The sequence below is a fragment of the Saccostrea echinata genome, unplaced genomic scaffold (genome assembly GCF_033153115.1).
Source record: "Saccostrea echinata isolate AGI-Se365-2 ecotype Australia unplaced genomic scaffold, CSIRO_AGI_Sech_v1 ptg000086l, whole genome shotgun sequence".
Taxonomy (NCBI): Eukaryota; Metazoa; Mollusca; class Bivalvia; order Ostreida; family Ostreidae; genus Saccostrea; species Saccostrea echinata.
The window spans coordinates 2,003,850-2,030,781 of NW_026889835.1; the positions used below are offsets into that span (position 1 = coordinate 2,003,850).

Consider the following 26,932-nt stretch of genomic DNA (forward strand, 5'->3'; position numbering starts at 1 on the left):
ACTTCTTTTAAAACATGTTTGGATAAACAAAACATCTAGAATATATGTTTAGTAATTTTTGTTTATTTTTCTTTGAATTATACAAGAATTTTCATCAATTGATATCTTTTCAAAACCCCTGGTAATGCATGCTGATTTTTCGTCTACGAATATCTGATGGCACTATAATATTAAATTCAGAATATCTTGAAAATTTATCAATAGGTAAGGTACGTTGCGTATGTCCTTAAAAAGAACTTTTATTTCAAAATAAGTAATTTTAAATTTTCACTTCGACAATCCTGTCTGTTCCAAATGTTTATGAGTTTAATACTGATGTATGAGTTTTGAGTTTTAAAAAATACATATCGGTTGATGTATTACAATATGGTGCAACTTGATATTAATTGCATAATACTACATCAGTTACAAAAAAACTCAGCTACCTGTGGCACGTGACGCACTGTATTTAAAGCAGCTGTGCTGAAGTGTCATGAACGTTTTCAGGTGAAACTTTGCAGAAATCAAGTTTTAGGGTATGCTTTTCTTTTACTATTACTAATCAACATTATTATTATCATCATTCTTATTATTATCTACTATATTTAATATCTATTCAGTTAAAATGTTAGTATTTGCTAAAAACTGAATTGATAAATCGCAACATAATTTTCCTAGTAAATACAAACAACAGTTTTGTAAGGAAAAAATTGTTAATTTATCCGAACAAAATGCTGCAATTCTGCTTTAGACTAAAAAAGCAAACCTCTGAATCTTTTTAAGTTAATAGAAAATTTTATCTGATATGGTTATTCATTGTTAATACAATAGTTTCTGAAACGGATGTGTTCGTGCTGGGTTTTTTTGAAACTGAATCCTAAATTAAAGTTAATCGTAATGAAATGAAAAATAGGAAAAGGGCAATTTAACGATGCCGAGTCTTATTCGAGTGCGCATGACTTTGAGCAGCTTTTTAGTTTCATGCATTCGTAGGTGCAACATAACACTTATCCAAGTATTGTAATTTTGATACATAATTAACATTATATTACATCATCTGTAACGTTTATGGGTCTGTCTTAAAATGTGATTTTAAGACAATGATTAGGAAGAAACGCTGAAATGGCTTTCACGACATCATTGTTTTCCGATTCTCTAAGCAATGCATGACGCTATAGAATGACGCATGACTCGCTTGAGTTTTCAAGACGTCCATGGACATTTTATTAAAAACTGTTGACAGAACATCAAAAGAAACATACCAGCAATCTAAACATTGTTATTTTTTACCAAAATAATTTATCTGCGCCGTTATATACAATATGTATGCCTCAATATGGCAAATTTAGAGGTATTGGGCATTGCAAAAATTAAACTTTTTAATAATACCTAGATCAAACCAGATGGTCAACTTTTTTGAAATTTCACAATTTGGTGACTTTTTACAATAACTTTCATGTATTTGACTGAAAAGGAAATACCTAGGGCAGAACTACAAAAAACATGGAAAAATGTGATAAGTTGGCGCTTTTCCAACAAATTCCCATAGGGTTCAATAGTAAAATTTGACAACTTTTGAGATGGCCCCCTAAGAAATCGGGATGGTAAACATTTGATTTTTTTTTATCTTAAAATAATTAATATAATAGTAAAAATTCATTCAAGAAAATTTATCAAAATATCTAGGGTGGAAATAATTAGACTCGGCCTCGTTAAATAAATTGTTTTACAGAGGGTATTCTCAATATACATGAATACTGCATTATTTTTCTAAAGTAATATTCAATATATATGAAACTGCCTCTTTCGAATTTTGTTTCAGTTGTTGTTGCAAAATTTTGAACACAACAAATATAACTTGATTTATTATAGCATCTTCCTATACATCGGGAGTTCTGTTTATGCATAGCACGATTTTTCTCTATCTCGTATTACAGTTTTATCACTTACATATCATTATTGCGTTGTCAGTCCAGGAACTTTTTGGCGACCCCTTCTAAATATCCCTGTTCTTTTTTTCTCATTAAAATCAGGAAAATTAATTATGAATTTGTAGGGGATATGAGAAAAGGTAGGAAGATAGGAAGATATTTTTGAAAAGTACCAAATTTCAATGAAATTCTATCTATTCGTCTAAAAATTGATAAGATTTTGAAAAGGATTGGTCCAAAGATAGAAATTCTTCCAGAGCTTTGTTTTAAGTATGAAGCAAAAATTTGTGTATAGTTTCAATTCAAAATTTTGGGAAATGGTTCCTATTGGAAAGAACAAATTTAGGTACATTTCCAGAAGTGTCAAATGAGACAAGGGGGGCTTTTTAAATTTTTTTTTTAATTCTGTTAATTTTGCAACAGGATAAACACACGATAACATAAAAAGGGAGATAAATAAATTTCAAACTTAGATTTTCAAAGTTAGTAGATATAAGTTTTTGTTCTCTGTGAAAAAAGAAAAGAAAACAAAAGTAAATATATGAAATATTATTATCTTTGAAAAGTACACTGCGTTTCATCACGAAAATTCGAAGGGAAATAACGAATCAAACAATTAAAATATTTAATAACTGCGCTTTTTTATTTGTTCAGTAAATCTGCAGACAGGCCACCATGGAAAAGAAAACGTTCCTGTGTGTTTTATACATTATACTATTGACTGCCCCTGGTCCAATTCTAGCCAGCAGACCAGAACATGAAGAATCCAGAAACAAACGACAGGCCCAGGCTCTTTTACCAATAGCGTCTTATGCTGGAATGACTGTGTCTGCTCCGCTATTCCTAGCGCTGGTGGCAGCTTATGGCATCTACCAAGTAACTAGATATGCTATAAAGAAAGGTAGTTATTCATTTGTCCAAATCCTTATATATATATATATATATATATATATATATATATATATATATATATATATATATATATATATATATATATATATATATATATATATATATATATATATATTGCAAATATCAAATCATTTTAATTTTAATATTAAATAATGCATTATAAATTGCTTGATTGTAACTTGTGAATTTTTCTCATCACACTTATTGTATCAGAAACAGAAATCATGCAAGGTCACAGAGCTACAAAAATGCTACACAAAGATAATGCAAAATATGCACTACTATCACATTGTTGTAGAAAAAACCCTTGAAGACATGTATACTTTCGAGATATTTTTTGACTCAAAAATATACGAAGAAAACTCTTATGTCTTCGTTTATTTGATTTTTGAAATGACAGTTTAATGAGACATACTTACATAGTTGAAAATTTTAAGACAAGCCCTTGGTTACTAGTATAGTATTTGTTTTACAACTTTATTTGTTAATATATGACTTGATATTTGCCTTTTATAAAAGTTATGTAGAAATTTTGTCAATTAAATATTTATTTAAGTTTTCAAACCTCTGTTATATTTCTTATCAACATTATTATGTTTCTCAATAAAGCAAAAAGTACAGCAACGACTTCAAGTGGTAAGTCAGATGTTTCATATTTGTTTTTGCTCTTATTCTGGTTATATTTTGAAGTTATTGCATTGTTATTTACAACAGCCAAGCGATTAAGTAATGTATAGATTTCTCTCTCTCTCTCTCTCTCTCTCTCTCTATATATATATATATATATATTTCCTAGATTCCCGTAGTCATACTTGTGGCGGCTGGTATAAAGATGGTTGGTGTAGACCACAATGTCGATCAAACGAGTACGAAGATTGGCGATCCTCGGACGTATGTGGAGGCTGGAAATGCTGCAAAGTGCGCTAGTGTAATTAATAATGTTGAAGCTTTAATAAATGTACCTTATTTTGTCACGTGTACATTAATTATGGACTTAACTTTTCCTTTCATTTCGTTGCTTTACTTGAATAAAATCATTTCAAGTGTGTGGTGTTTTTTTTATTTCGAGTTCAAAAGAATATATCGAATCATCGTATCGATGAAAAAATGGGTGGGGAGGGGGATTAATACGAAATCAGCAAAAACCACTCTATATATTAATTAAATCAATTAAATTTTATATCAATAAAAGTCATGCTGGAAACGATTGTTACAGCTTGTAGTTTTTTTTTGGTAGTTTATTGCCTCTAAAGAATTTGGATTTCTGTAAATACTTTACATTTTTACAGATTTTTTAGTACAGTGCAGTATTTTTATTGGCGTATATTTATTATCTTATTATAGTAATAGTACGCTCTTGCGTATCGAATCAACTGAGAGGCATAAACCCCATATGCAGGTGATAAGGGTATATTGCTACAAAAGTAAGGGACGCTGACGATTGAAAAGTTGAAGTCATCATGTTTATCATAAAGTTTTGTTGTTAGGTTACCATAAACGTCTTTCTCTAGTAAAATATCCAAATATGAAACAGATGTGTCAAACTCTGTGGTATCTTATTTAAGCTCACTGGGATATATCGAGTCGACATACATATTGTATGAATGGAAGTAACTATTGTTGATTGATAATACGTCGTCGATATATCTAAATGTCGAGTTGAAGGCCACAGCAAGTGTTTTCTTCCTCTCATATATAATATTTAAAAAAAATTATTTTTAATAAATTCTGCTTCATATGAATACAAAGATAGGTCTGCTTATAACGGGGCGCAATCGGTACCTATAGGAATTTCGAGAGATTGTTTGAAGACCTGACTCCGGGGCCATAAAACTTAGACGAGCTCACTTTTGATCTCAATCTCACTTTTACAAAAGGAATTAATTACGGAAAAGTAAGACTGAGATCAAAAGTGAGCTCATCTAAGTTTTATGGCCCCGGAGACTGGTCTCTTAAAACTACACAGATATTGACAATCAGAAACTCAAGCATCTTTTTAATGTCAACTTCAGAGTGTTTGTGTGTACAATAAGAATGGGTTTTTTTTAGCAAAGAAATGTAGCAAATGAGCAATGGCAAGGTAGGTAAATTTACGAGTTCCATTTTTATTGAAAAAGCAGCTGTCTATTATGTCAAAAAGCCTGGACTTTAATATCGTGGGGAATGGCTGTTTAAAGTGTTGGAAGTCGGACGGTTTATTATTATTGATTTTGGCGTGATTTCGAATTTTTTAAAAGTTCCTTAATTGGAATTTTTAAGTATCCGTTTCTGATTTACACCACTTCTCGAATTTAGAAATAGCCGTAGAAATTTTCCCCATAGCCAGCTTTCCCCTCGGAAATCGTACTCTAGAGTAAGATTTTCTCCCGAGGGGAAATCTCACACCAGAGCCAAAATTGAATCTGGTGTGGGATTTTCGTGGGGGAAATCCTACTCTAGAGTCATTTTTCCGTCGGGGAAATCCTACTCTAGAGACAGTTTTCCCGGGGGGGGGGGGTATTTTAGAGGGGTAGAGGGGAAAGTCTACTCTACAAGACCATTAGGATTAATTTATTCCATAGACGCACCATGTTAGTTTTTGTTTCGTAGACTGGCCGCTGACCATCAACACTCACCACGTACAGCTAAGAGGGGTGTTAACCGGTGAACCCCGAGAAAGTATCGTTGATCGAGCCCTATCCTGTACCATATCAATTTTGTGCGATGTTTTATATCCCCACACACCGCTGAAATAGTCGATTACGAGAGAGACACAGTAATGAAAAAGCGTTTCAGATGTGTTGAAACCAAAGTGTTTAAGATGATGGATCTTTAATATCATTGCCCCTAAAGCACAGCCTCCTAATTTTGCGAGATTTTCTATGTTTGTCTTGAAGCCCCTATTATCATCAATATAACACCTAAATATTTATAGAAAGAAGCATACTCCAGAATAATGTTTCCGAGGTAGAATTTGTAGTTACTCTGCATAAGGTTCCTTTATCGAAAATGCAACAACTTTAGATTTTTCAGGCTTTATCGTTAAGTAACACTTCTTAAACCACGTCGAGACAACATTTAGAAATTCCTGCATATCGAATATCCTTTTCATCGCCAGCAATGAGTGCAATGTCATCTGCGTAAAGGAGAATGCTGAAGACAGTAGTGTCTATCTAACACCTTTATTGAGAGAATTGACTTCCTTAGCTAAGTCATTAATAATTATTGAACACAGAAGTATAAATGGTTTTCATATTGGCCCTCAATCGCTTGATGAATGATCCATCTGATACAATTAATTAATTTTGACAAATTGTCAATGTCTTCTTTTCCATGTTTGGTCCATCACCTGGTGTAATCTTCCACAGAATTCATAATATTTATGAATTTATATATTTTTGAAATATTTATGAAATTTGGACACCAGTTGAAAGATCGGGATTCCCTAAATTAAGGCTCTTTGAAAATAAATGATTTAAGGTCCTCATTATGAACTATATTTACGTCACCAATGATGACGTGTCCAGGAGGACTATAGTTGTAGTGTGAAGAAGACCATGAACACGTTGGAGAATTATGCCCTGTATAGTATTCTTGTAATTAAAAAATTTAGACGCAATAGTCGATGTATATTTGTAAGAAATACAAGGTGTTGACTTCAACTTGAAATAAGGTAGAATACAAGTCTGGACCCTTTTATGATTAAGAATATTACTCATATTAACCGCATCAATTCCTTTGTTGGCACCGTCACGGTAGCTCAGTTGGTAGAGCGCTCGCTCCGTGATCGGAAGGTCCGGGGTTCGAACTTCGACCGCGACTGACCTAAGTCGATAATAAATAGGTAGCAACATTTCCTTCGCCATGCGCCTACTTTTAAGTGTAAGTTGCGGGTCTTTCGGATGAGGCCCCGTGTCACGGCAGGCGTTGGCACGATAAAAATCCGTCACTGCTCAATGGCCCTGAGTGCCGAGTAAAGGTCTAAATTTGAAGCCCTTCACCGGTTTTTGGTGACGTCTCTATATGAGTGAAAAATTGGGACATAAAACAACATATAATCAATCAACCCTTTGTTGGCATATTGAAGTTGAAGGAGAAAACGGGTTGTTTTAGCAGTACATGGTGGTTTTAATAGCCTATGATTTGCAATATTCATAATCACAGATCCGAGCCTGTATTCTGGTGTCGAGGAATCTAAATATGGACTTTCCTTGACTTTTTCAAATAGACTATTTAAAAGTTTCAAAGGGACAGAGTAAAGTTTGGTGCGAATGTTCTGAAGACCTGACAGATTATTTACGTAATGTAGTAGTGAATCAAACGAAACATTGTTGTCTGACGTCATGGCGTCAGACAGTATTAGATTTAGCCAAGGTTTGTTGGTCAAGTCGTTCAATAGAATTCTTGTGATAACTTGATCTTGGAAACTTCATACTATCTTCACTATCAATTTTGAGAGCATGACGAGTAAAGAAAACATGCTAAATACCCAAACAAGCCAGAGCATTATAGCTGGTGTCATTATTATCACATTATACATTACAGGTTATATAACATTTGGCCATTCTCAAATGCATCATTCATGTCCAGCAAAACAGAAGGAATGAAGCTGGTCAGATCAACATTTGTCGATTATCTGTATCAGATTAACTAATGAATGTTTATAAATATTCAATGCATACTAAGTCTCTCTACCTTCAGAGTTTTTATAAATCTACACATATTGATAACTTGCAGACGTTTGATTTCTTCATAGTTAAAAAAAATATAAAAGTGAAAGACACGTGTTGAATGTTCTTTTGCTTAAATGCAAAAATGTTAGTTCATTTATAACACGTTTATTTTTTTTTTTTATAAAACATTTCTTAATTATCAAAATTGTTCACAGAATGATGTTTAGAAGCACTGGTTATATCTTTGTATCCATGAACAGGCCTGTTGGAAGAAACTTCAGAAATTTTCGGTTCAGGGTGGACACTTTCAAGGAAAGAATCTGAATCCGCTGAATTGAACTTTTTTTGTTTCGTAGCAAAGAATTCATTTCATGACTCAGAGTCATGTTGATTACACTGGATTTAACTTTTCTTGATTCTTCACGTAAAAATAAATTTGCTCAAGTCAGACAAGCTTTTTAGGAAAGCTAATACTTGTGTATAATAGGTTTAATCTAAGACCAATTTCCATGAAGTTCTACGCTTACGTCTCTGTGTGTTGTTAAAAAATCCAATTACATTCATATTGCTTACACTGTGGACTGGAAAAATTCCCAACACAATCGACATTGTCATTGCATCCGTATAAAAAGGCCGTGCCTAGTTTTTTTTTAAATCCGATTTTGGAACTTGGAACTTACCAAGACAGAGGAAAAGAGGATTAACAGGATTCTCAGGTCAAATGGCAGCAGCATATCCCAAACAAGACAGTTCTGGAGATGGCAGGAGTAGAAACATCAGTGGCGAGGTGAGGAGGAGGAGATGGAATTGGATCGGTCATGTGCTGAGAAAGGATCCACAGACTTTGTTGTGGTCCTCGGGTGGACGCCTGAGAGAAGGAAGCGAAGTCGCCAATGACAACATAGCGGGGAATGGTGGAGGTGGAGCGGAATGATGCAGGCTGGAAGTTGGAACACGGCACCCCGTGCAGCCTCAGACCGGCCCCTGTGGAAGAGAGATGTTCAGGCCTTGTGTGCCTTCTGGCAGAGGGAGAATTAAGATAAGGTTCTTCTCGTTATCTACGGAAAGGTGTAGTCAATGATGGGCTATAAGTATGATAGTAAATCTTTTCTTGAATTCTAATTACTTTCATTGAAAAAATAGAATGATCAGGTAAATTAAAGTGCTTGAATAAAAGCCGCTGGCCACCATTGTAAATTTGAAATGTACGCCCCGATATTCTTTTAAGTGAACCCTTGGTTTCACCAACATATAAGCCCATAAAGATTGCATTCTATGACAACATTAAAAGAACAGCAGTTCAGATTTTCCCAAATTTTGGTATAGAAGCTGTCCAGTAAGATTACTAATAAGAGAAGAGTTAGCAATCAAGATATCACAGGCTTTAAAAGTTTTTCACAGAACATTTTGAAATAGAAGTCATTGGACTGGAAATAGAATCTTCAAATATATCTCTAATAGAAACTTGACATTTTTTCAATTTTTGTATGAACTATTTGAGTTTCTCAAAACTTCTTTATATTCTTTTTTTTTATGAATCTTTCGATTTATGATACAAATATCCTAAAACCATATGTGATTTTGACTCACTGAGCAAGCATCTTTAATCAGACTCTGGGGTTTTGTATGACTTTCTACACTTGTGATAAATGAATATTGTCAATATGCATTATATGATATAATGCATAATTATGCTGGGTTCCATAATTTGTAATAAATAATAATTTTTATACCTTTGACACAATCACGTCAAAATTGCTTGTTATGAACTTGTCTGACTTGTTTTGATTGTCACTTTGACATTTTATTTCTGATTTTGTGAAGCTGAAAAAATAGCACCATTCTCCTAAAATATACCGAGGCAGACTAACATATTTTTTTCAAAACATTTTGGACTTGGTGAGGTTTGCAACCAAATCAACATATTAGAAAACCAAAACTTTAGTTATTATTATAAAAAAAATACATCATTCAAATTTCAAAGGTAACAAAGTTTACATTAAGCGTAGGGCAGGGCGGTTGATTGTCTATTTTAAAAAGTTATGAAAAAAATGTTTAGTTGACTTTTTCAAAAATTGAACTAGAGTCAATTTTATATTTAACTCACCTAAAGTTTCATTTTTCAAAGATATAATTATTCTTCCCCTCCTTTAACTTATATATACTCACAAAAAATGGTTGATAATTTGCTTCATCTTCGCTGCATCTTCAGATAAAAACATTTTAAGAGAATTTCAAAAATCTTTTTTAATTTAAAAAAACAAATTAGTGCTATACCATGTGTCCCAGAATGGCCCAGTTATTTCTAAATAATTATCTTCATTTATCCAGCAACATCTCTTTTATAAGGGTTGTCCGGTAAAATGGTGGACATCGCGTGTCTAAAAATTATAAGTACCTAACACTCTTAATGAAGCCGCAATCTAAATTCTGCAGTTTTAAGATAAGAGAATTAGGAGGAAAATGTTAATATATGGACTTATTATAGTTGAAAATACAAGTTCAAATGTATTCTTAGGCGTGTCTTTTGTCCTGTGAAAATTTTAATAGGCAATCAAGCACAAAAATGTCAATTTTACTGGTGGGTCTTTGCGTCAAATAATTAAAAATCTTAATAAATGTACTTTAACTGTTAGTTGTAAATTATTTTGGTTTTATTGTGACGACAGAGAATTGTCAGTAGTCTGCAATTTGTTAATTTACTAAAATTGTTTTCTACGTGGCCTTTAACTGTCTTAACATTGTACAAGCTTACATAGCAATGTTCGTCACTGTTCATTTTGTATGGAAAAAATGTCCATTCTATCAGAAAAATAGTCAGTTTTTCTTCACTAATGGACTTTTGTGAGAAGCACTGACTTTTACAATCTATGGCTTACTTTGACATTTAAACCTGCTTTATGTACGGAGGTACGGTTTTGACAATATACAAGAAAGTCTTAATAGTGGTTATACAGTAGGTATGGTGTTAGGGGCATTAACAAGATTTACCGGCATGCAATCAACGCAAGAGGTGATGGGATTCAGAATTAAATAAATTACCTTATTCGTGAGGGGTAGTATTTCTTTTCAATCTCATTTTCTGAAGGAATCAAATAAAGAGGAAAAACCATTCCGGAAGGAAAACTAAGCAAGAGGTCATCAATGTGGGAAGGGTGGGGGTTGAGGGTAGGGTGGTTGCTGGTCCCTTCCTCGACAACGTAAAATGTGCTTTGAAATCGTCCATTATTATCGTTTAATTAACTGTTAAGCTCAATATTTATATCGCAAAAGAGCTTCCATATATTGTCCTAGCGTAAAAGTAAGTAGACTGGTATCCTGACATTGGTAAACGGGCGCAAGCGCCCTAATTCCTAGCGGCAGCGACTGGAATCAAGGGCAGAGAACCAGTGCTAAAAAGTAAGTCGTCGATTGTAAAAGTCAGCGCTTCTCGCAAAGGTCCATTTGGACAATATAAAACTTTTTGGATTACCAATAAAATTTGAAACAACATTCGTGCTAGTCCAAGAACGATTAACACAAAAGATTACGTCACAATCTTTTTTTAAATTCTAAATGAATATTATTTTCAAAACTACGGCTCGTAATTGATAGAGAACGAATCAAACAGATTTGAGTCTTTTGAAGACTAAAAAGATATTGCATATTAAAGTTTGGGGTTTTGTTTTGTGTTGTTTTAGCTTCTTCAGTTTAATTGAGAAGAACCCACAATGGAAAGGAATGCGTTTCTGTGTATCTTGTATATTATGCTGTTGGTTGCTCCTGGTCCCATTTTGTCCAATGCACAAACAGAGAGAGAACAGCTAAGAAACAAACGACAGGCCCAGGGTCTTTTACCAATAGCGTCTTATGCTGGAAGGACTGTGTCTGCTCCGCTATTCGTAGCGCTAGTGAGAGCTTACGGATTTACCCAAGTTATACGATATGGAATTCAATTGGGTATTTTTAATATTTATTTTCATAAATCAAAACCATTTGTTAACAGATATAAAAAGTATTCATTAACTTATAAATCAACGAGAAAATACCAAATACATTTTTACAAAGAAAATTTTTTATTAGATCTGATTAGATTAAACATCCAAGTGAAATGATTTAAAAAAAAAAATGAAAAGTATGTTTATATATTTTGATTCTGTTATAAAGCGAGGAGGAATAGAATGATAATGCGGTTTTCTTCTTCAGGAGGTATGTATACGTTTTGATGAGATTCAAAAATATGCCATAAAATCTATAATTGTGTTAATAATCTAATGCATTAACTTTTAAAGTTGGATATTTTAATAAAATTATTCAAGTCACTTTTAATTCGATCAGCTAAAACACTAGACAACAGCTTATAAATCACATTGAGAAGAGAGACAGGTCTCCAATTCTTCAAGTATTCTCTGGGTTTATTTCCCTTTGGAATTACAGAAATTATGCCCCGAGTTTGAGTCATTGATAAATATCCTTTATTGTAACTACATGAAATGAACTTCTTTACAAAGTAAAGATCTTTCAACAGAGAATTATTAAAGTGCCAAAAGCCTCTTCCTTTTGAAAAATTATCAAATATTGACGTTAAATTATTCAATGATCTGTTCCATATCCTGGGAGAATAGCTACAGTATCGAGTGTTGACATAAGCTCTTCTGATATTAGGAAAAAATCAAGCCTAGCCTGCTTAATCGGATATTTTTTATTTTTACATCTGGATTGCAAATACGCCAAGGGTCAACTAACTTTAATTTTTCTACTTCGGATTTTAACTTAGATGGTTTCAATATCGAATTGTACATAGAATTTTGAGTACCAATGTATATTTAAAGAAAATAGGAATTGTAAATTCTGATATGTGTACTTTTTGTGGTATGTATCCTGAGTCTATTACCCATTTGTTTTGGGAATGTTTATCTGTTGAGATATTATGGAGTAAACTAGTAGAATGGATAATTGATAAAACTAAGCACAACATTGAAATAAACATAATTTATGTTATATTTGGTAGAGAAGGTAAATATTACTATAGTATATTATTTGGAATCTTTTAATATGTTTGGTAAAAAGAACATATTTATAAGAAAAGTCACTACCAACCATAGTAGGAGTTAAAAAAGAAATAAATTATTATTATAGAATTGAAAGATTTATGTATAAAAAGAAAAAAAAGAATAATGATCTGGCTATACTTGAAAAGAGACTGGGTCTTTTTTCTTCACTGTTTTCTAATGTTGGTTAAAATTGTACTTGTTTAAAATCTTTACGTTACTCATCATTTTGATAACTTTTCTGATAAATACATACACATATTGGATGAATGAGGTGTGAAAGGATTTGTTTACCTACTTTTTCTTTTTTTTTCCTCAATGAAAAATTGTCCCTGTTGAATACACAGTGTTTATAATAGTAGTAGTAGTTTACATATTATAGTGTCACGTGTTACATGTACATATAGAATAACTATAATGTGCATCAAGTGGTTTCAAATTATACTATCTATATGTACAATGGACTGAACTGTCATCATTACTAACGGCTAATATCTTATGAAACTTGTACGTTTGGTGAATCCAGGGCTCCCCAACCTTGGCGCCATCCATTGAATCTTATATATTGCTGGGGCAATAAAAAAAATTATTCAAGTCAATGAAATACGTAATTTAATCGTTCCTCAAAGAAGTACTTTCTAGTTACCTCTTTTCATATGGCATAGCGCTTTCTGTACTCTCTACTGACGAGCTTTGTCAGTCGTCCGCGTGGCGCAGTGGTTATATAGAGCATTTGCTCTAGAGTCGCGGAGTAAGGAGTTGATCCTTACGTCGCGGGTTCGAATCCCACTGTTGGACGTGGAGACCAGTCCTTCGGATGAGACCGTATAAACTGAGGTCCCGTGTCGCAGTAGGTGCTGGCACGAAAAAGATCCCTCACTGCCCAATGGGCCTAAGTGCCGAGTATAGGTCAAAATTTGCAGCTCTCCACCGGCAAGTGGTGGCGTCTCCATATGAGTGAAAAATTCTCGAGAGGGACGTTAAACAACAAACAAACAAACGAGCTTTGTCAATCTTTAAAGTGCATTCCATTCCAAGTTTATTCTAAGTTTAGCGTCCGCGTGCGTCTTGGATTTTGACAACCCAGAAGAAAATATAAAAACTAAATCAATATTCCAGAAATTGATTATTTTAGTGCAAACGTTTGAATTCTGTCAATTTCATTTTATATTCATCAGGAAACTGTCAAACTTGGTAAATGCTTAGCATTTACCACCTTAATTTTGCAAATACATACATCTTTCTACGAGAACAATGGAATAATGAAATCAAATCGTTAGAATTGTGTGTGAGAGAGAGAGATGTAAATATCTGATAAGGATTACATTAGTCAGTCCACAGTGCAATATCATAACAAAGAACCCAATCATATGCTAAATTTTGTTTATGGTTTATGACTCGCATGTTACGTGTACGTGTTTGTAGGGTTATAAGTACATTTGAACAAGAAAAATGTTTTAGTTTGTTCTTTGATTACAGTTGTATTTATTAATTATTAAAATTTAAACTATCAAATTTGGACGCTCATGTACGTGCATGTAGAGTGATAAGTATGTTTGATTATGTGAAGAGGAAAACATTTTTTAATTACATGTGTATTTATGAAGAAGCAGAGTGATAAGTAAATAGGAAGCTTTCTTCAAAGTACATTAACGTTACCTATCTTTAGAATTTTTTTCAAAAAAAAAAATCTTGCAATGTCCTCAGCCATCTCGAGAAGGTTGAGATGAATTGGTAAAAAAAAAAAATTACGATTTCAAACATCACTTATTTCTAAAAGGGACAATTAATTACTAAATTTTTTTTCCAGAAAAAAATGACATTTTTAACCTTTATGCTAGAAATATTTCGGATCAAGTGAAAAAAAACATGCCATATTTACACAGTTTGCATCTATGCAAAAATAAAAATTGTATTTTCCTGTTTGATAAATACAATCGACACGCTTTCTGTTCTATGTAAACCTTTTTTATCCAGATCGTCGTAGTCATAATTGTGGCGGCTGGTTCCATGATGCTTGATGTAGACCACAATGTCGATCATACGAGTACGAACATTTGGGAGTCTCGATCGTGTGTGGAAGATGGAAATGCTGCAGAGTGCGCTGAAGTAGTTCACCGATGTCAGTAATATTGCAGTTTAAATAGATTTAAGATAATGAATTTGTCAGATTATAATTAATGGAAAACCAAGGTTACCATATTTGGACACCGTTTTGTTAAATAAATATGGGCTTCATTGAACCCTTTAAAATTATTTCTTTTTGTTGATTTAAAATCGATTTTGCAGAGCTATGAAGGAGCTACAAGATACTTATGTAGCAATATACCCTTATTACCTGCATATGGGGTTTATATCTCCCAATTGATTCGATACGCAAGAGCATGCTCTACTTACGAACAATTTCTAAAACGAGGCAAGCTATTGACAAACGAGTTGATGAAACAAGGATATCAACAGTCTCTTTTAAAGTCATCATTTAGCAAGTTCCATGGTCGATACAATGACCTTGTCAGCAAATGCAATTTATCACTATGTTGAATGTTGACTGATGTTTTTCATACTAATTGTTAAGCCATTATTTATAAACACTGAATTTCCCACATGGTGGATGTGACCGGTGTCCAGGGGATGCTTACTCCTCCATGGCATCTGGTCTTACCTCTGATGTTTTTGAGGTTCGTGTTTGTTCTGCTCCTGATTTGTATTGTTTCAATAGACTTTTGAGCTTCATTATTGATCGTTATCTAAATGTTTAATATTTGTTCAGAATATATATGATTTTGTTTAGCTTGTCAACTTTAAACCGTTGCTACGGGCCTGATAGATAATAAATGCACCATATTTGATAAACTATGGCGCAACTAAACAGTTGTTATACATATAGGAGAGTTATTTATGCAGATGGTTCAAAAGACAAAAATAAAGTAGATGCCGCTGCAGTGGTTAAAATTAATGTTTTCTCTACACGACTTTTTTAAAATAATGAAGCAACAATATTTACAGCTGAAGCAAAAGCAATACAACTTGCATTTAATTATATTCAATTTGTTAGTAACAATTCCTTTACATTTTTTTTTTCAGATTCGCTCTCCTGCTTACAATCCATAAACAGTATGAACATTGCTCACCCATATATTCTAGATATTTTAACCAAATACTATCGCTTAACTAAACAAAGTAGAATTGTTGAATTTTGTGGATTCCAGGTCATACTGGTATACCTGGAAACACTAAGGCTGATAGTGCTGCAAATAATGCACTTGAGTATGAAACTGTACGCTTTAAAATTCCTAATACTGATAAAATATTAAGTAAAAACGTACGTAAATTACTAGATCACGGAAATATTGGTGATAATAATAAACATTACGCAATACAAAACATAGTTAATCAATCATCTGATTTCGGCATGAAAGGTGGGGACGAAGTCATTATATCAAGAATGCTTATTGGACATTCAAGTTTTACCCATTCATACATTCTAAACAGGGAACATCACCCTGATTGTATATCTTATAACTGTGTAATAACTATACACATTATAGTTTTAGAATGGACTGATTTTTCGCCTATAACTGTGCAATAACCATACACAATATAGTTTTAGAATGGACTGATTTTTCGCCTGTACGAAGCCGACTTTTTAATAATGTGCAAACAATGCATGACCTTTTTACAAATATGAGTCCTTGTACAATTGTACAATACTTGAAGAAAACTGATTTTTACAGTAAGACTTACATGTAAATATATTTTAATTAGCAATTTCTTTGTTATTATAAGTTTGACTGTTTTCATATTTTTAAATTTCAAGTCCGTAAGATGGCACATTAAATAATGCCCCATGTCAGGGGCTACAACCCACTTGGCACGCAAAAGATAGTTTCTCTAGTTTTCGAAAAAGAGTATATTAATACGTCCAGTCGGGCGTTGATACGTGCAAATCTGTTCGTCCGCCGCAAAATGTGTGCGCCTCGGACGGTCGGGCGCACGGTTATTTCAAACACTGGTTCCATAATATGTAATAAGTGATAACTTTTTATACCTTTGACACAATTATGTCAAAATTGCTTGTTATGAACTTGTCTGACTTGTTTTAATCGTCATTTTGACATTTTATTTCTGATTTTGTGAAGCTAACAAAATAGCACCATACTCCAAAATATACCGAGGCAGACTATTCAAGCCAGGTATTAAACATAATTTTATCAGAACACTTTGGACTTGGTGAGGTTTGCCACCAATTCAACGTATTATAAAGCCAAAATTTGTAAGTATTTATTTTAGTATTTATTATAAAAAAAATACATCATTCAAATTTAAAAGGTTACAAAGTTTACATTAAGCGTAGGGCAGGGTGGTTGATTGTCTATTTTAAAAAGTTATGACAAAAAATGTATAGTTGACTTTCTCAAAAATTGAACTAAAGTCAATTTTATATTTATATCACCTAAAGTTTCATTTTCCAAAATATAATTATTCTTCCCCTCCTTTAATTTATATATACTCACCAAAATGGTTGATAATTTGCTTCATCTTCACTGCATCTTCAGTTAAAAACATTTTAACAGAATTTCAAAAATCTTTTTTTAATTTAAAAAACAAATTATTGCTGTACCATGTGTCCCAGACTGGCCCAGTTATTTCTAAATAATTATCTTCAGCAACATCTCTTTTACGAGGCTTGTCCGGTAAAATCGTGGACATTGCGTTTTTATCGAAAAATAATGCACGCACTGAGCTGAAATTTTCAGCAAGTGTTTATTTATCATATTTAAGTACATCTTACAATTTTTAATAAATTATAGGAATAAAAGTGGAAGGGGCACTTTTAAGCGGAAGCTTTTTGATCGAGTCCCTCAGTAAATCAAAACATACGAACAATCAGCAATTTGTAATAATGAAGGACGCTATCATTGCAGTCCGTCGAAAAAAGACGTTATCATCCGTCCGCCTTAAGGAAATACCACAAATAACATAAAATCCCATATTTTGTTTTATTTGAGCATACAACTCTTTGAAATTTGCTGTTTATTGATGAAAAATGTATTAAAAAGTAGGAAAAATCTTAGAAAGCACTTCAAAGCAGTGTTGATTATTTTTCGCTCTAGACTACTTGTCCACGATTTTACCGGACAACCCTCGTAATCATTCATTATCAGAGATTGCGTTCATGATCATTTTGAAAAAAAAAAATCTTTAAAGCGTTTTTTTTAATTGTATTTTGTTTGTTTGGTTTTTTTTTGGGGGGGGGGGTGAGAAAAAAAAATCTTACGTATATAAATCTGAGAATGCGTTCATGATCATTTTGAAAAAAAAAAATCTTTATAGCGCTTTTTTTTTTTTTTTTTTGAGAAAAAAAAAATCTTACGTAAATTGGGATTTCTATTTTTACGTTACTTTTGGGTAGAATAATTCTAATTACAAAGTATGCTAAATAATCTTTTTCTACGTAGAACACATATTTCTATTTTACTACTTAAAATACAAATGTTCGAAAAGTAAGATTATTATTTTTAGTTGTGCATGGAAATTAGGTTAAGTTAGGTTACATTGACGAGTATTAGCATATAACTACTCAATAAAGCTAGTTTTTCGAAATCTAACTGAAAGCCTCTTTATGATACGATACAATAAAAGGCAAAATTTGATAAATGCCTTTTTCCAAAATTTTAGACATTGATACAGAATGGACAGAGCTAAAATTTTTCATTTTTTCTCTCCCAAAACGCAAAGATGCTGAACATTTTTTTTTAAATATGGATGTAATTCAGATTAAATTTTCAAAGACATATTATTCCTGAAAGCGAAATGAGTTGAAAACCAACATTTGTCTGGCCAAAGGAATGATAATTGATTTATATAATCTGTGATAATTTTATCCGAGAAAGTTTGGATAATGAAAAGTTTCATAAGAGGAATTTAAGGATAGAAGCATCAACAACCTGATGAACTCTTAAGGAACGAGATGGAAAACAACAGCATATTCTAACATCCAGACATGTCTAAAAATTATAAGTACCTAACACTCTTAATGAAGCAGCAATCTAAATTCTGCAGTTTAAAGAAAAGAGAATTAGGGGGGAAATGTTAATATATGGACTTATTATAGTTGAAAATATATGTTAAAAAACATTCCTAGGTCGTATTTTTGTCCTGTGGAAATTTTTATAGGCAATCAAGCACAAAAATGTCAATTTTACTGGTGGGTCTTTGCGTCAAATAATTAAAAATCTTAATAAATGTACTTTAACTTAAGTTGTAAATTATTTTGGTTTATTGTGACGACAGAGAATTGTCAGTAGTCTGCAATTTGTTAATTTACTAAAATTGTTTTCTACGTGGCCTTTAACTGTCTTAACATTGTACAAGCTTACATAGCAATGTTCGTCACTGTTCATTTTGTATGGAAAAAAATGTCCATTCTATCAGAAAAATAGTCAGTTTTTCTTCACTAATTGGACAATATAAAACTTTTTGGATTACCAATAAAATTTGAAACAAAATTCGTGCTAGTCCAAGAACGATTAAAACAAAAGATTACGTCACAATATTTTTTTTAAATTCTGAATGAATATTATTTTCAAAACTACGGCTCGTAGTCGATAAAGAACGAATCAAACAGATTTAAGTCTTTTGAAGACTAAAGAGATATTGCGTATTAAAGTTTGGGGTTTTTGTGTGTGTGGTTTTTTTGTTGTTGTTGTTGTTGTTTTTTGTTTTGTTTTGTTTTAGCTTCTTCATTTTATTTGAGAAGAACCCACAATGGAAAGGAATGCGTTTCTGTGTATCTTGTATATTATGCTGTTGGCAGCTCCTGGTCCCGTTTTGGCCAATGCACAAACAGAGAGAGAACAGCCAAGAAACAAACGACAGGCCCAGGTTCTTTTACCAATAGCGTCTTATGCTGGAATGACTGTGTCTGCTCCGCTATTCCTGGCGCTAGTGGCAGCTTACGGAATGACCCAAGTTACACGATATGCAATTCAATTGGGTATTTTTAATATTTATTTTCATAAATCAAGACCATTTGTTAACAGATATAAAAAGTATTCATTAACTTATAAATCAACGAGAAAATATCAATTACATTTTTACAATGGAAATTATTTATCAGATCTGATTAGATTAAACATCCAAGTGAAATGATTTAAATAAAAATGAAAATTATATTTATATAATTTTGATTCTGTTACAAAGCGAGGAGTAGAACGAGAGGCCAGCTTTCTTCTTCAGGAGGTATGTATACGTTTTGATGAGAATCAAAAATATGCCATAAAATCTACAATCGTGTTAATAATCTAATGCATTAACTTTTAAAGTTGGATATTTTAATAAAATTATTCAAGTCACTTTTAATTCGATCAGCTAAAACACTAGACAGCAGCTTATAAATCACATTGAGAAGAGAAATAGATCTCCATTTCTTCAAGTATTCTCTGGGTTTATTTCCCTTTGGAATTACAGAAATTACGAAGGTCATTCAATAAATAATGCAATAGGTCATCTAAATGTAAGAAAATTACGTAATACATATTCTAAACATTTTCAATCCCTCAAAGCATTCCCTGTTATCCTTTACACATGTCTTAAGTCTTTGTACCCATGACCAGAGAACCTCAGAATACCCATCTTTAGGGATACCCTAAAGACACTGATGAATATCACTTTCCATGACAAATCTAATATTATACAATCTTCCTATGATTGTTTTCATGCATTTTTGGAATAAAAAGATCTCAAAATGACTGAGATCTAGCGAAAATGGGGGATAGCAAAGTTCTGTAAACTTTCTTTTCTTCAGAATTTCATTTATTTCTCTGTGCTTATTTGCAGCAGCGTTGCCAGCTGCAAGAAAATTACACTGGGGCGGTATTTGGACTTCCTTTGCAGGAAATCTTTTTACCTTTCCTCAGTGCAATTTGAACATAAACGTTACCATTGATGGTCCTTCCTTTGGGTGTATGAACATGTTTTACTGGACCTAGCTTTTTCTTTGATTCCAAATTTTATTGATCTTCCTTTTTGGCCATAAAAAAGTGCATCCATGCTCCGTCATTCATCATGCAAATTTAAAAAATCTTGTATTTTGTTTAAATATTTGTTTTTAAAATAGACCGTTGGCACATTTAATGCGTATTTTTCACTTAGGCAATTTACGGCACCTATCTGATAGAAATATAATATTCATTTTCGTTGTTAGAATTCTATAAAATGTTATGACGATGAAATGCTGAGTGTTCTAGCAACGCATTTAAATGTAAATCTGACATTTTCAGATATCATGTTGTACATAGCATCGATAATTTTTCGTGCCCCTACAAACTGCAATCGACCAGTTACACTTATATATTTTAACTCTCCTTTTTTACTTTTGAATTTCTGAATCAATCTGAAAACTGTACAGCGTTAAAGACTATTCTTTCCACATATAAAAATCATATCTTTAATATGAGTTCTTCGGCGATTTGTGTAAAGCACACTTTTCATATACGCTCTCATTTTCATCTTGGCAGAGATCATTTTAAACAGTTTTCAGCTCAGTGTAGTTACCATGCATACTTTAAAAGTGAATTTCTTTGCCAGGACAATAGGGAAAATCATGGGGTTTTCTGTGATTATGAGCTCTTTAATTAACCGTTTCAACTGTTAAATAATAATATTAAATAGATCTACATTTACTATGATATACTGTTTGTTGTATTATTTATTGAACGACCCTTGTATGAGTTTGAGTCATTGATAAACATCCTTTATTGTGACTACATGTAAATGAATTTATCAAAAATTTGCATAAATCAGACCAAAAAAATTTTTTAAAAACTGTGTAGTAAATCCATCTGTTCCTGGAGTTTTGTTACTTTTCATATTTTTTATAGAGTTGAAAATTTCAGACTGGGAGATGTCATTATCTAAAAGAGATTTTGTATATTTGCTAAGTTTGGGAACTTTGCAATATACTAGCACATTGTTTAAATTAACATCGACTAGTGAATCAGCTTGATTTCTATATAAAGATTGATGGAAGTATTTAAGGTTATCTAAAATTTCTTGCTGATTAACAATACCTCTACTGTCAATAATTTTTGTTATATTTTTATTTACATAATTTCTTTTTTCCAAAGCACAAAAATATTTTGTAGGTCTTTCACCGTCTTCGATCCATTTACCATGTGTTCGTATCAAAAGTCCTTCAGCCTCAAATTTTCTGATATTCTCAAGTTCAACCTGAAAAATCATTCAGTAATTTTCCATAAATTTGTAGATGGTGCGTGTTAAACATCTCGTGCATAAATTTAATTTTTTTTGAAGAAGTTCTTTCTTTTTTTCTCTCTCTCTCGCGGGATTTTTTTTACTGGCGAAATAAATTGCAAACTCTTTAATTTTCATTAAAATAATTTCAAATAATAAATCATCATCAATTGTTGGTGGCCTGCCTTCACCTGCCAAGTATTCTACCTCAGTATCAGATATAATTTGTTTGGCCTTCTTAACAAAGTCAAGATCTTTCAACAGAGAATTATTAAAGTGCCAAAAGCCTCTTCCTTTTGAAAAATTATCAAATCTTGACGTTCAATAATTGAATGATCAGTTTTATTACATTTTCAACAGTGAAATTCTGTAATTTATTTACTGAATAAAAGTGATATTCTGACACAGTGTGAAAGGGTATAAAAATGGTATTTTCTCACAGTGTGAGAATATCAGAAGTGCGGCAAAACTTACGATTTTCCTTCTCTTCACGAAGAATATTTAAAAAAAAAAAAAAAAAAAAAAAAAACTCTTAGCCTGTTATAAGATAGAGTTAATGAACCATCCTGACAGAGACTAATAGTTATACAAAGTTTTTTCCAAATAGGTTGTTAAAAATCCATGTTACAACTTTTTTCAATCTCGCAATCGCTTATAGCTATGACGTCTCAACCGCTCAACTATGACGTCACAGCCTATGACACTGTGTTACGAAAAAGACAGAGGCAAAGGAAAAGTCTAAGAAAATGTAATAAACAGAAAATTCAATGTTTTGTAGATGAATATGGAATTTACTTCACTCGTGAGACAGGATTTTTTTTAAATATTTTCACTCGTGCTTCACACTCGTGAAAATATCAAAGATTCCTGTCCCACTCGTGAAATAAATTCCATATTCATCTACAAAACATTGAATATCCTCTATCTATGTCATGGGAGAATAGCTACAGTATCGAGTGTTGACATAAGCTCTTCTGATATTAGGAAAAAAATCAAGCCTAGCCTGCTTAATCGGAGATTTTTTATTTTTACATCTGGATTGCAAATGCACCAAGGTTCAACTAAATTTAATCTATTCTTTAATTTTTCTACTTCGGATTTTGACTTAGATGATTTCAATATCGAATTGTACATAGAATTTTGAGTACCAATGTATATTTAAAGACAAGACGTGTTTGTGAAACACTGATGCTCCCGTATGGCAACTTATAGCGAAGGTTAAACTTTCTCAAACGCAAATCAAGTATGTTGGTACCCAAAGTAAGGTCTTGTACCGAGGAATATACTTGTAAAATATGAAAGCCCTAGCAGCAACCATTGGAAAGATATGGAAAAGGTTAAAATTTTTCAAAAGTAAGTCAAACATCAAGGTCAAGGTCAAAATTAATGGTGCCCAAGGAAAGGCCTTCTCACAAGAAATACACATGTGAAATGTGAAAGCCCTAGCACCAACCATTTAAAAGATATGGCCAAGGTTAAAATTTTCCAAAAGTAGGTCAAACTCCAAGGTCAAGGTCAATGGGTCAAAGTTGTTGGTATCCAGAGGAAGGTCTTGTCACAAGAATTACACATGTGAAATATGAGAACCCTAGCGCCAACCGTTCAAAAGATATGGCCGATGTTAAAGTTTTTCAAAAGTAGGTCAAACTCCAAGGTCAAGGTCAAAGGGTCAAAGTTGTTGGAATCCAAAGGAAGGTCTTGTCACAAGGATTACACATGTGAAGTATTAAGCCCTAGCACCAACCGTTCAAAAGTTATGGCCAAGGTTAAAGTTGGGAAAAATTTTGTAAAACTGGGTCAAACTCCAAGGTCAAAAGGTCAAATATGATGGTACCCAAAGAAAGGTCTTGTCACAAGAAATACACATGTGAAATATGAAAGCCATAGCTTTAACCAATCAAAAGTTATGAGCAATGTTAAAGTTTTTGCGGACAAACAAACAGACAAACAAACAGACAGACGGACGGACAGGGTAAAAACTATATACCCCCGAATCTTCGATACGGGGGCATAAAAATAGGAATTGTAAATTCTGATCTGTGTACTTTTTGTGGTATGTATCCTGAGTCTATTACCCATTTGTTTTGGTAATGTTTATCTGTTGAGATATTATGGAGTAAACTAGTAGAATGGATAATTGATAAAACTAAGCACGACATTGAAATAAACATAATTTATGTTATATTTGGTAGAGAAGGTAAATATTATATTATTTGGAATCTTTTAATATGTTTGGTAAAAAGACATATTCATAAGAAAAGAATTTGTAAGACACTACCAACCAAAGATGGAGTTAAAAAAAGAAATAAATTATTATTATAAAATTGAAAGATTTATGTTTAAAAAGAATAATGATCTGGCTATACTTGAAAAGAGAGGGGTCTTTTTTCTTCACTGTTTTCTAATGTTGGTTAAAATTGTACATGTTTAAAATCATTATGTTACTCCTCATTTTGATGATAACTTTTCTGATAAATACATACACATATTGGATGAATGAGGTGTGAAAGGATTTGTTTACCTTTTTTTTTCCTCAATGAAAAATTGTCCCTGTTGAATATACAGTGTTTATAATAGTAGTGGTAGTTTACATATTATAGTGTCACGTGTTACATGTACATATAGACTAACTATAATGTACATCAAATGGTTTCAAATTATACTATCTATATGTACAATGGACTGAACTGTCATCATTACTTATGGCTAATATCTTATGTAATTTGTACGTTTGGTGAATCCAGGGCTCCCCAACCTTGGCGCCATCCACTGAGTCTTATATATTAATGAGGCAATAAAAAAATTATTCAAGTCAATGATATACGTAATTTAATCGTTTCTCAAAAAAGAACTTTCTATATAGTTACCTCTTTTCATATGGCATAGCGCTTTCTGTACTCTCTACTGACGAGCTCTGTCAGTCGTCCGCGTGGCGCAGTGGTTATATAGAGCATTTGCTCTAGAGTCGCGGAGAAAGAAGTTGATCCTTCCGTCGCGGGTTCGAATCCCACTGTTGGACGTGGAGACCGGTCCTTCGGATGAGACCGTATAAACTGAGGTTCCGTGTCGCAGTAGGTGCTGGCACGAAAAAGATCCCTCACTACTCAATGGCCCTAAGTGCCGAGTATAGGTCAGAATTTGCAGCTCTCCACCGGCAAGTGGTGGCGTCTCCATATGAGTGAAAAATTCTCGAGAGGGACGTTCAAACGAGCTTTGTCAATCTTTAAAGTCCATTCCATTCCAAGTTTATTCTAAGTTTAGCGTCCGCGTGCGTCTTGGATTTTGACAACCCAGAAAAAAAAATATAAAAACTAAATCAATATTCCAGAAATTGATAATGTTAGTGCAAACGTTTGAATTCTGTCAATTTCATTTTATATTCGTCAGGAAACTGTCATACTTGGTAAATGCTTAGCATTTATCACCTTAATTTTGCAAATACATACATCTTTCTACAAGAACAACGGAATAATGAAATCAAATCGTTTGAATTGAGAGAGAGAGAGAGAGATGTAAATATCTGATGAGGATTACATTAGTCAGTCCACAGTGCAATATCATAACAAAGAACCCAATCATATGCTAAATTTTGTTTATGGTTTATGACTCGCATGTTTCGTGTACGTGTTTGTAGGGTTATAAGTACATTTGAACAAGAAAAATGTTTTTAGTTTGTTCTTTTATTACAGTTGTATTTATTAATTATTAAAATTTAAACTATCAAATTTGGACGCTCATGTACGTGCATGTAGAGTGATAAGTATGTTTGATTATGTGAAAAGGAAAACATTTTTTTAATTACATGTGTATTTATAAAGAAGCAGAGTGATAAGTAAATAGGAAGTTGTCTTCAAAGTACATTAACGTTACCTATCTTTAGAATTTTTTCAAAAAAAAAAAAAATCTTGCAATGTCCTCAGCCATCTCGAGAAGGTTGGGGATAAATTGGTAAAAAAAAAAATTACGATTTCAATATCACTTATTCCTAAAAGGGACTATTAACTAGTAATATTTTTTCCAGAAAAAATGACCTTTATGCTAGAAATATTTTGGATCAAGTGAAAAAAAAAGCCATATTTACACAATTTGCATCTATGCAAAAATAAAAATTGTATTTTCCTGTTTGAAAAATACAATCGACACGCTTCTGTTCTATGTAAACCTTTTTTATCCAGATCGTCGTAGTCATAATTGTGGCGGCTGGTTCCATGATGGTTGGTGTAGACCACAATGTCGATCATACGAGTACGAAGATTGGCGATCCTCGGCCGTGTGTGGAGGATGGAAATGCTGCAAAGTGCGCTAAAATAATTTACCGATGTCAATAATATTGCAGTTTCAATAGATTTAAGATAAATGAATTTGTCAGATTATAATTAATGGAAAACCAAGGTTACCATATTTGGACACCGTTTTGTTAAATAAATATGGGCTTCATTGAACCCTTTAAAATTATTTGTTTTTGTTGATTTCAAATCGATTTTGCAGAGCTATGAAGGAGCTACGAGATACTTATGTAGCAATATACCCTTATTACCTGCATATGGGGTTTATATCTCCCAGTTGATTCGATACGCAAGAGCATGCTCTACTTACGAACAATTTCTAAAACGAGGCAAGCTATTGACAAACGAGTTGATGAAACAAGGATATCAACAGTCTCGTTTAAAGTCATCATTTAGCAAGTTCCATGGTCGATACAATGACTTTGTCAGCAAATATGATATATCACTATGTTGAATGTTGACATTAAATGGTGCCCCATGTCAGGGACTACAACCCCCTTGGCACGCAAAAGATAGTTTCTCTAGTTTTCGAAAAAGAGTATGCTCATTGAGGGCCGCCAGAGAGCCCCAAAAACTTTCAAATCAGAACGTAAATTTTAACCGCCGATAGATGGCTGAAATATTGCCGACTTGGCGTTAAATCATAAGAGTTATGTCTCTTTTCCTGTCTCTTGTCCAAAGGGACATGACCTCCTTACTTTTAAAGTAGGAATATATATATATACATAGATATAGATATAGATATATATATATTGAAATCAAGGAAAGGTCAGAATATATTCTAATCCTTGTGGGTGTTTCTTGGAGTTCTTATGAGTATTTGTGCTTGTTGGATTATTTTGCCCTGATATATATATATATATATATATATACACGAGGTAATAGAA

The 26,932-nt window shown here is 32.7% G+C and overlaps 3 protein-coding genes across 3 annotated transcripts; all 3 read left to right on the forward strand.

The window, feature by feature from the left end:
- The first annotated feature begins 2,564 nt into the window (after positions 1–2,564).
- LOC133177014 (big defensin-like) lies at positions 2,565–3,868 on the forward strand. The gene is made up of 3 exons (XM_061312093.1): positions 2,565–2,811; positions 3,432–3,458; positions 3,619–3,868. The coding sequence occupies exons 1-3, from the start codon at positions 2,586–2,588 to the stop codon at positions 3,747–3,749; spliced, it is 384 nt and encodes a 127-aa protein (XP_061168077.1). The 5' UTR covers positions 2,565–2,585; the 3' UTR covers positions 3,750–3,868.
- Positions 3,869–10,798: 6,930 nt separating this feature from the next.
- Positions 10,799–14,760, forward strand: LOC133177090 (uncharacterized). Its single transcript, XM_061312184.1, has 4 exons — positions 10,799–10,873; positions 11,155–11,413; positions 11,621–11,662; positions 14,482–14,760. The coding sequence occupies exons 2-4, from the start codon at positions 11,185–11,187 to the stop codon at positions 14,523–14,525; spliced, it is 315 nt and encodes a 104-aa protein (XP_061168168.1). The 5' UTR covers positions 10,799–10,873; positions 11,155–11,184; the 3' UTR covers positions 14,526–14,760.
- A 1,892-nt stretch (positions 14,761–16,652) lies between these two features.
- LOC133176984 (big defensin-like) lies at positions 16,653–26,214 on the forward strand. The gene is made up of 4 exons (XM_061312056.1): positions 16,653–16,777; positions 19,243–19,501; positions 19,708–19,746; positions 25,935–26,214. The coding sequence occupies exons 2-4, from the start codon at positions 19,273–19,275 to the stop codon at positions 26,063–26,065; spliced, it is 399 nt and encodes a 132-aa protein (XP_061168040.1). The 5' UTR covers positions 16,653–16,777; positions 19,243–19,272; the 3' UTR covers positions 26,066–26,214.
- The last annotated feature ends 718 nt before the right edge of the window (positions 26,215–26,932 follow it).

Coding starts and splice junctions, on each gene's coding strand:
- LOC133177014 (XM_061312093.1), top strand. CDS start 2,586: ATGGAAAAGAAAACGTTCCTGTGTGTTTTATACATTATACTATTGACT. Junction 2,812..3,431: donor TAGATATGCTATAAAGAAAG/GTAGTTATTCAT, acceptor TTCTCAATAAAG/CAAAAAGTACAGCAACGACT. Junction 3,459..3,618: donor TACAGCAACGACTTCAAGTG/GTAAGTCAGATG, acceptor TATATTTCCTAG/ATTCCCGTAGTCATACTTGT.
- LOC133177090 (XM_061312184.1), top strand. CDS start 11,185: ATGGAAAGGAATGCGTTTCTGTGTATCTTGTATATTATGCTGTTGGTT. Junction 11,414..11,620: donor ACGATATGGAATTCAATTGG/GTATTTTTAATA, acceptor TCTGTTATAAAG/CGAGGAGGAATAGAATGATA. Junction 11,663..14,481: donor GCGGTTTTCTTCTTCAGGAG/GTATGTATACGT, acceptor TTTTTTATCCAG/ATCGTCGTAGTCATAATTGT.
- LOC133176984 (XM_061312056.1), top strand. CDS start 19,273: ATGGAAAGGAATGCGTTTCTGTGTATCTTGTATATTATGCTGTTGGCA. Junction 19,502..19,707: donor ACGATATGCAATTCAATTGG/GTATTTTTAATA, acceptor TCTGTTACAAAG/CGAGGAGTAGAACGAGAGGC. Junction 19,747..25,934: donor CCAGCTTTCTTCTTCAGGAG/GTATGTATACGT, acceptor TTTTTTATCCAG/ATCGTCGTAGTCATAATTGT.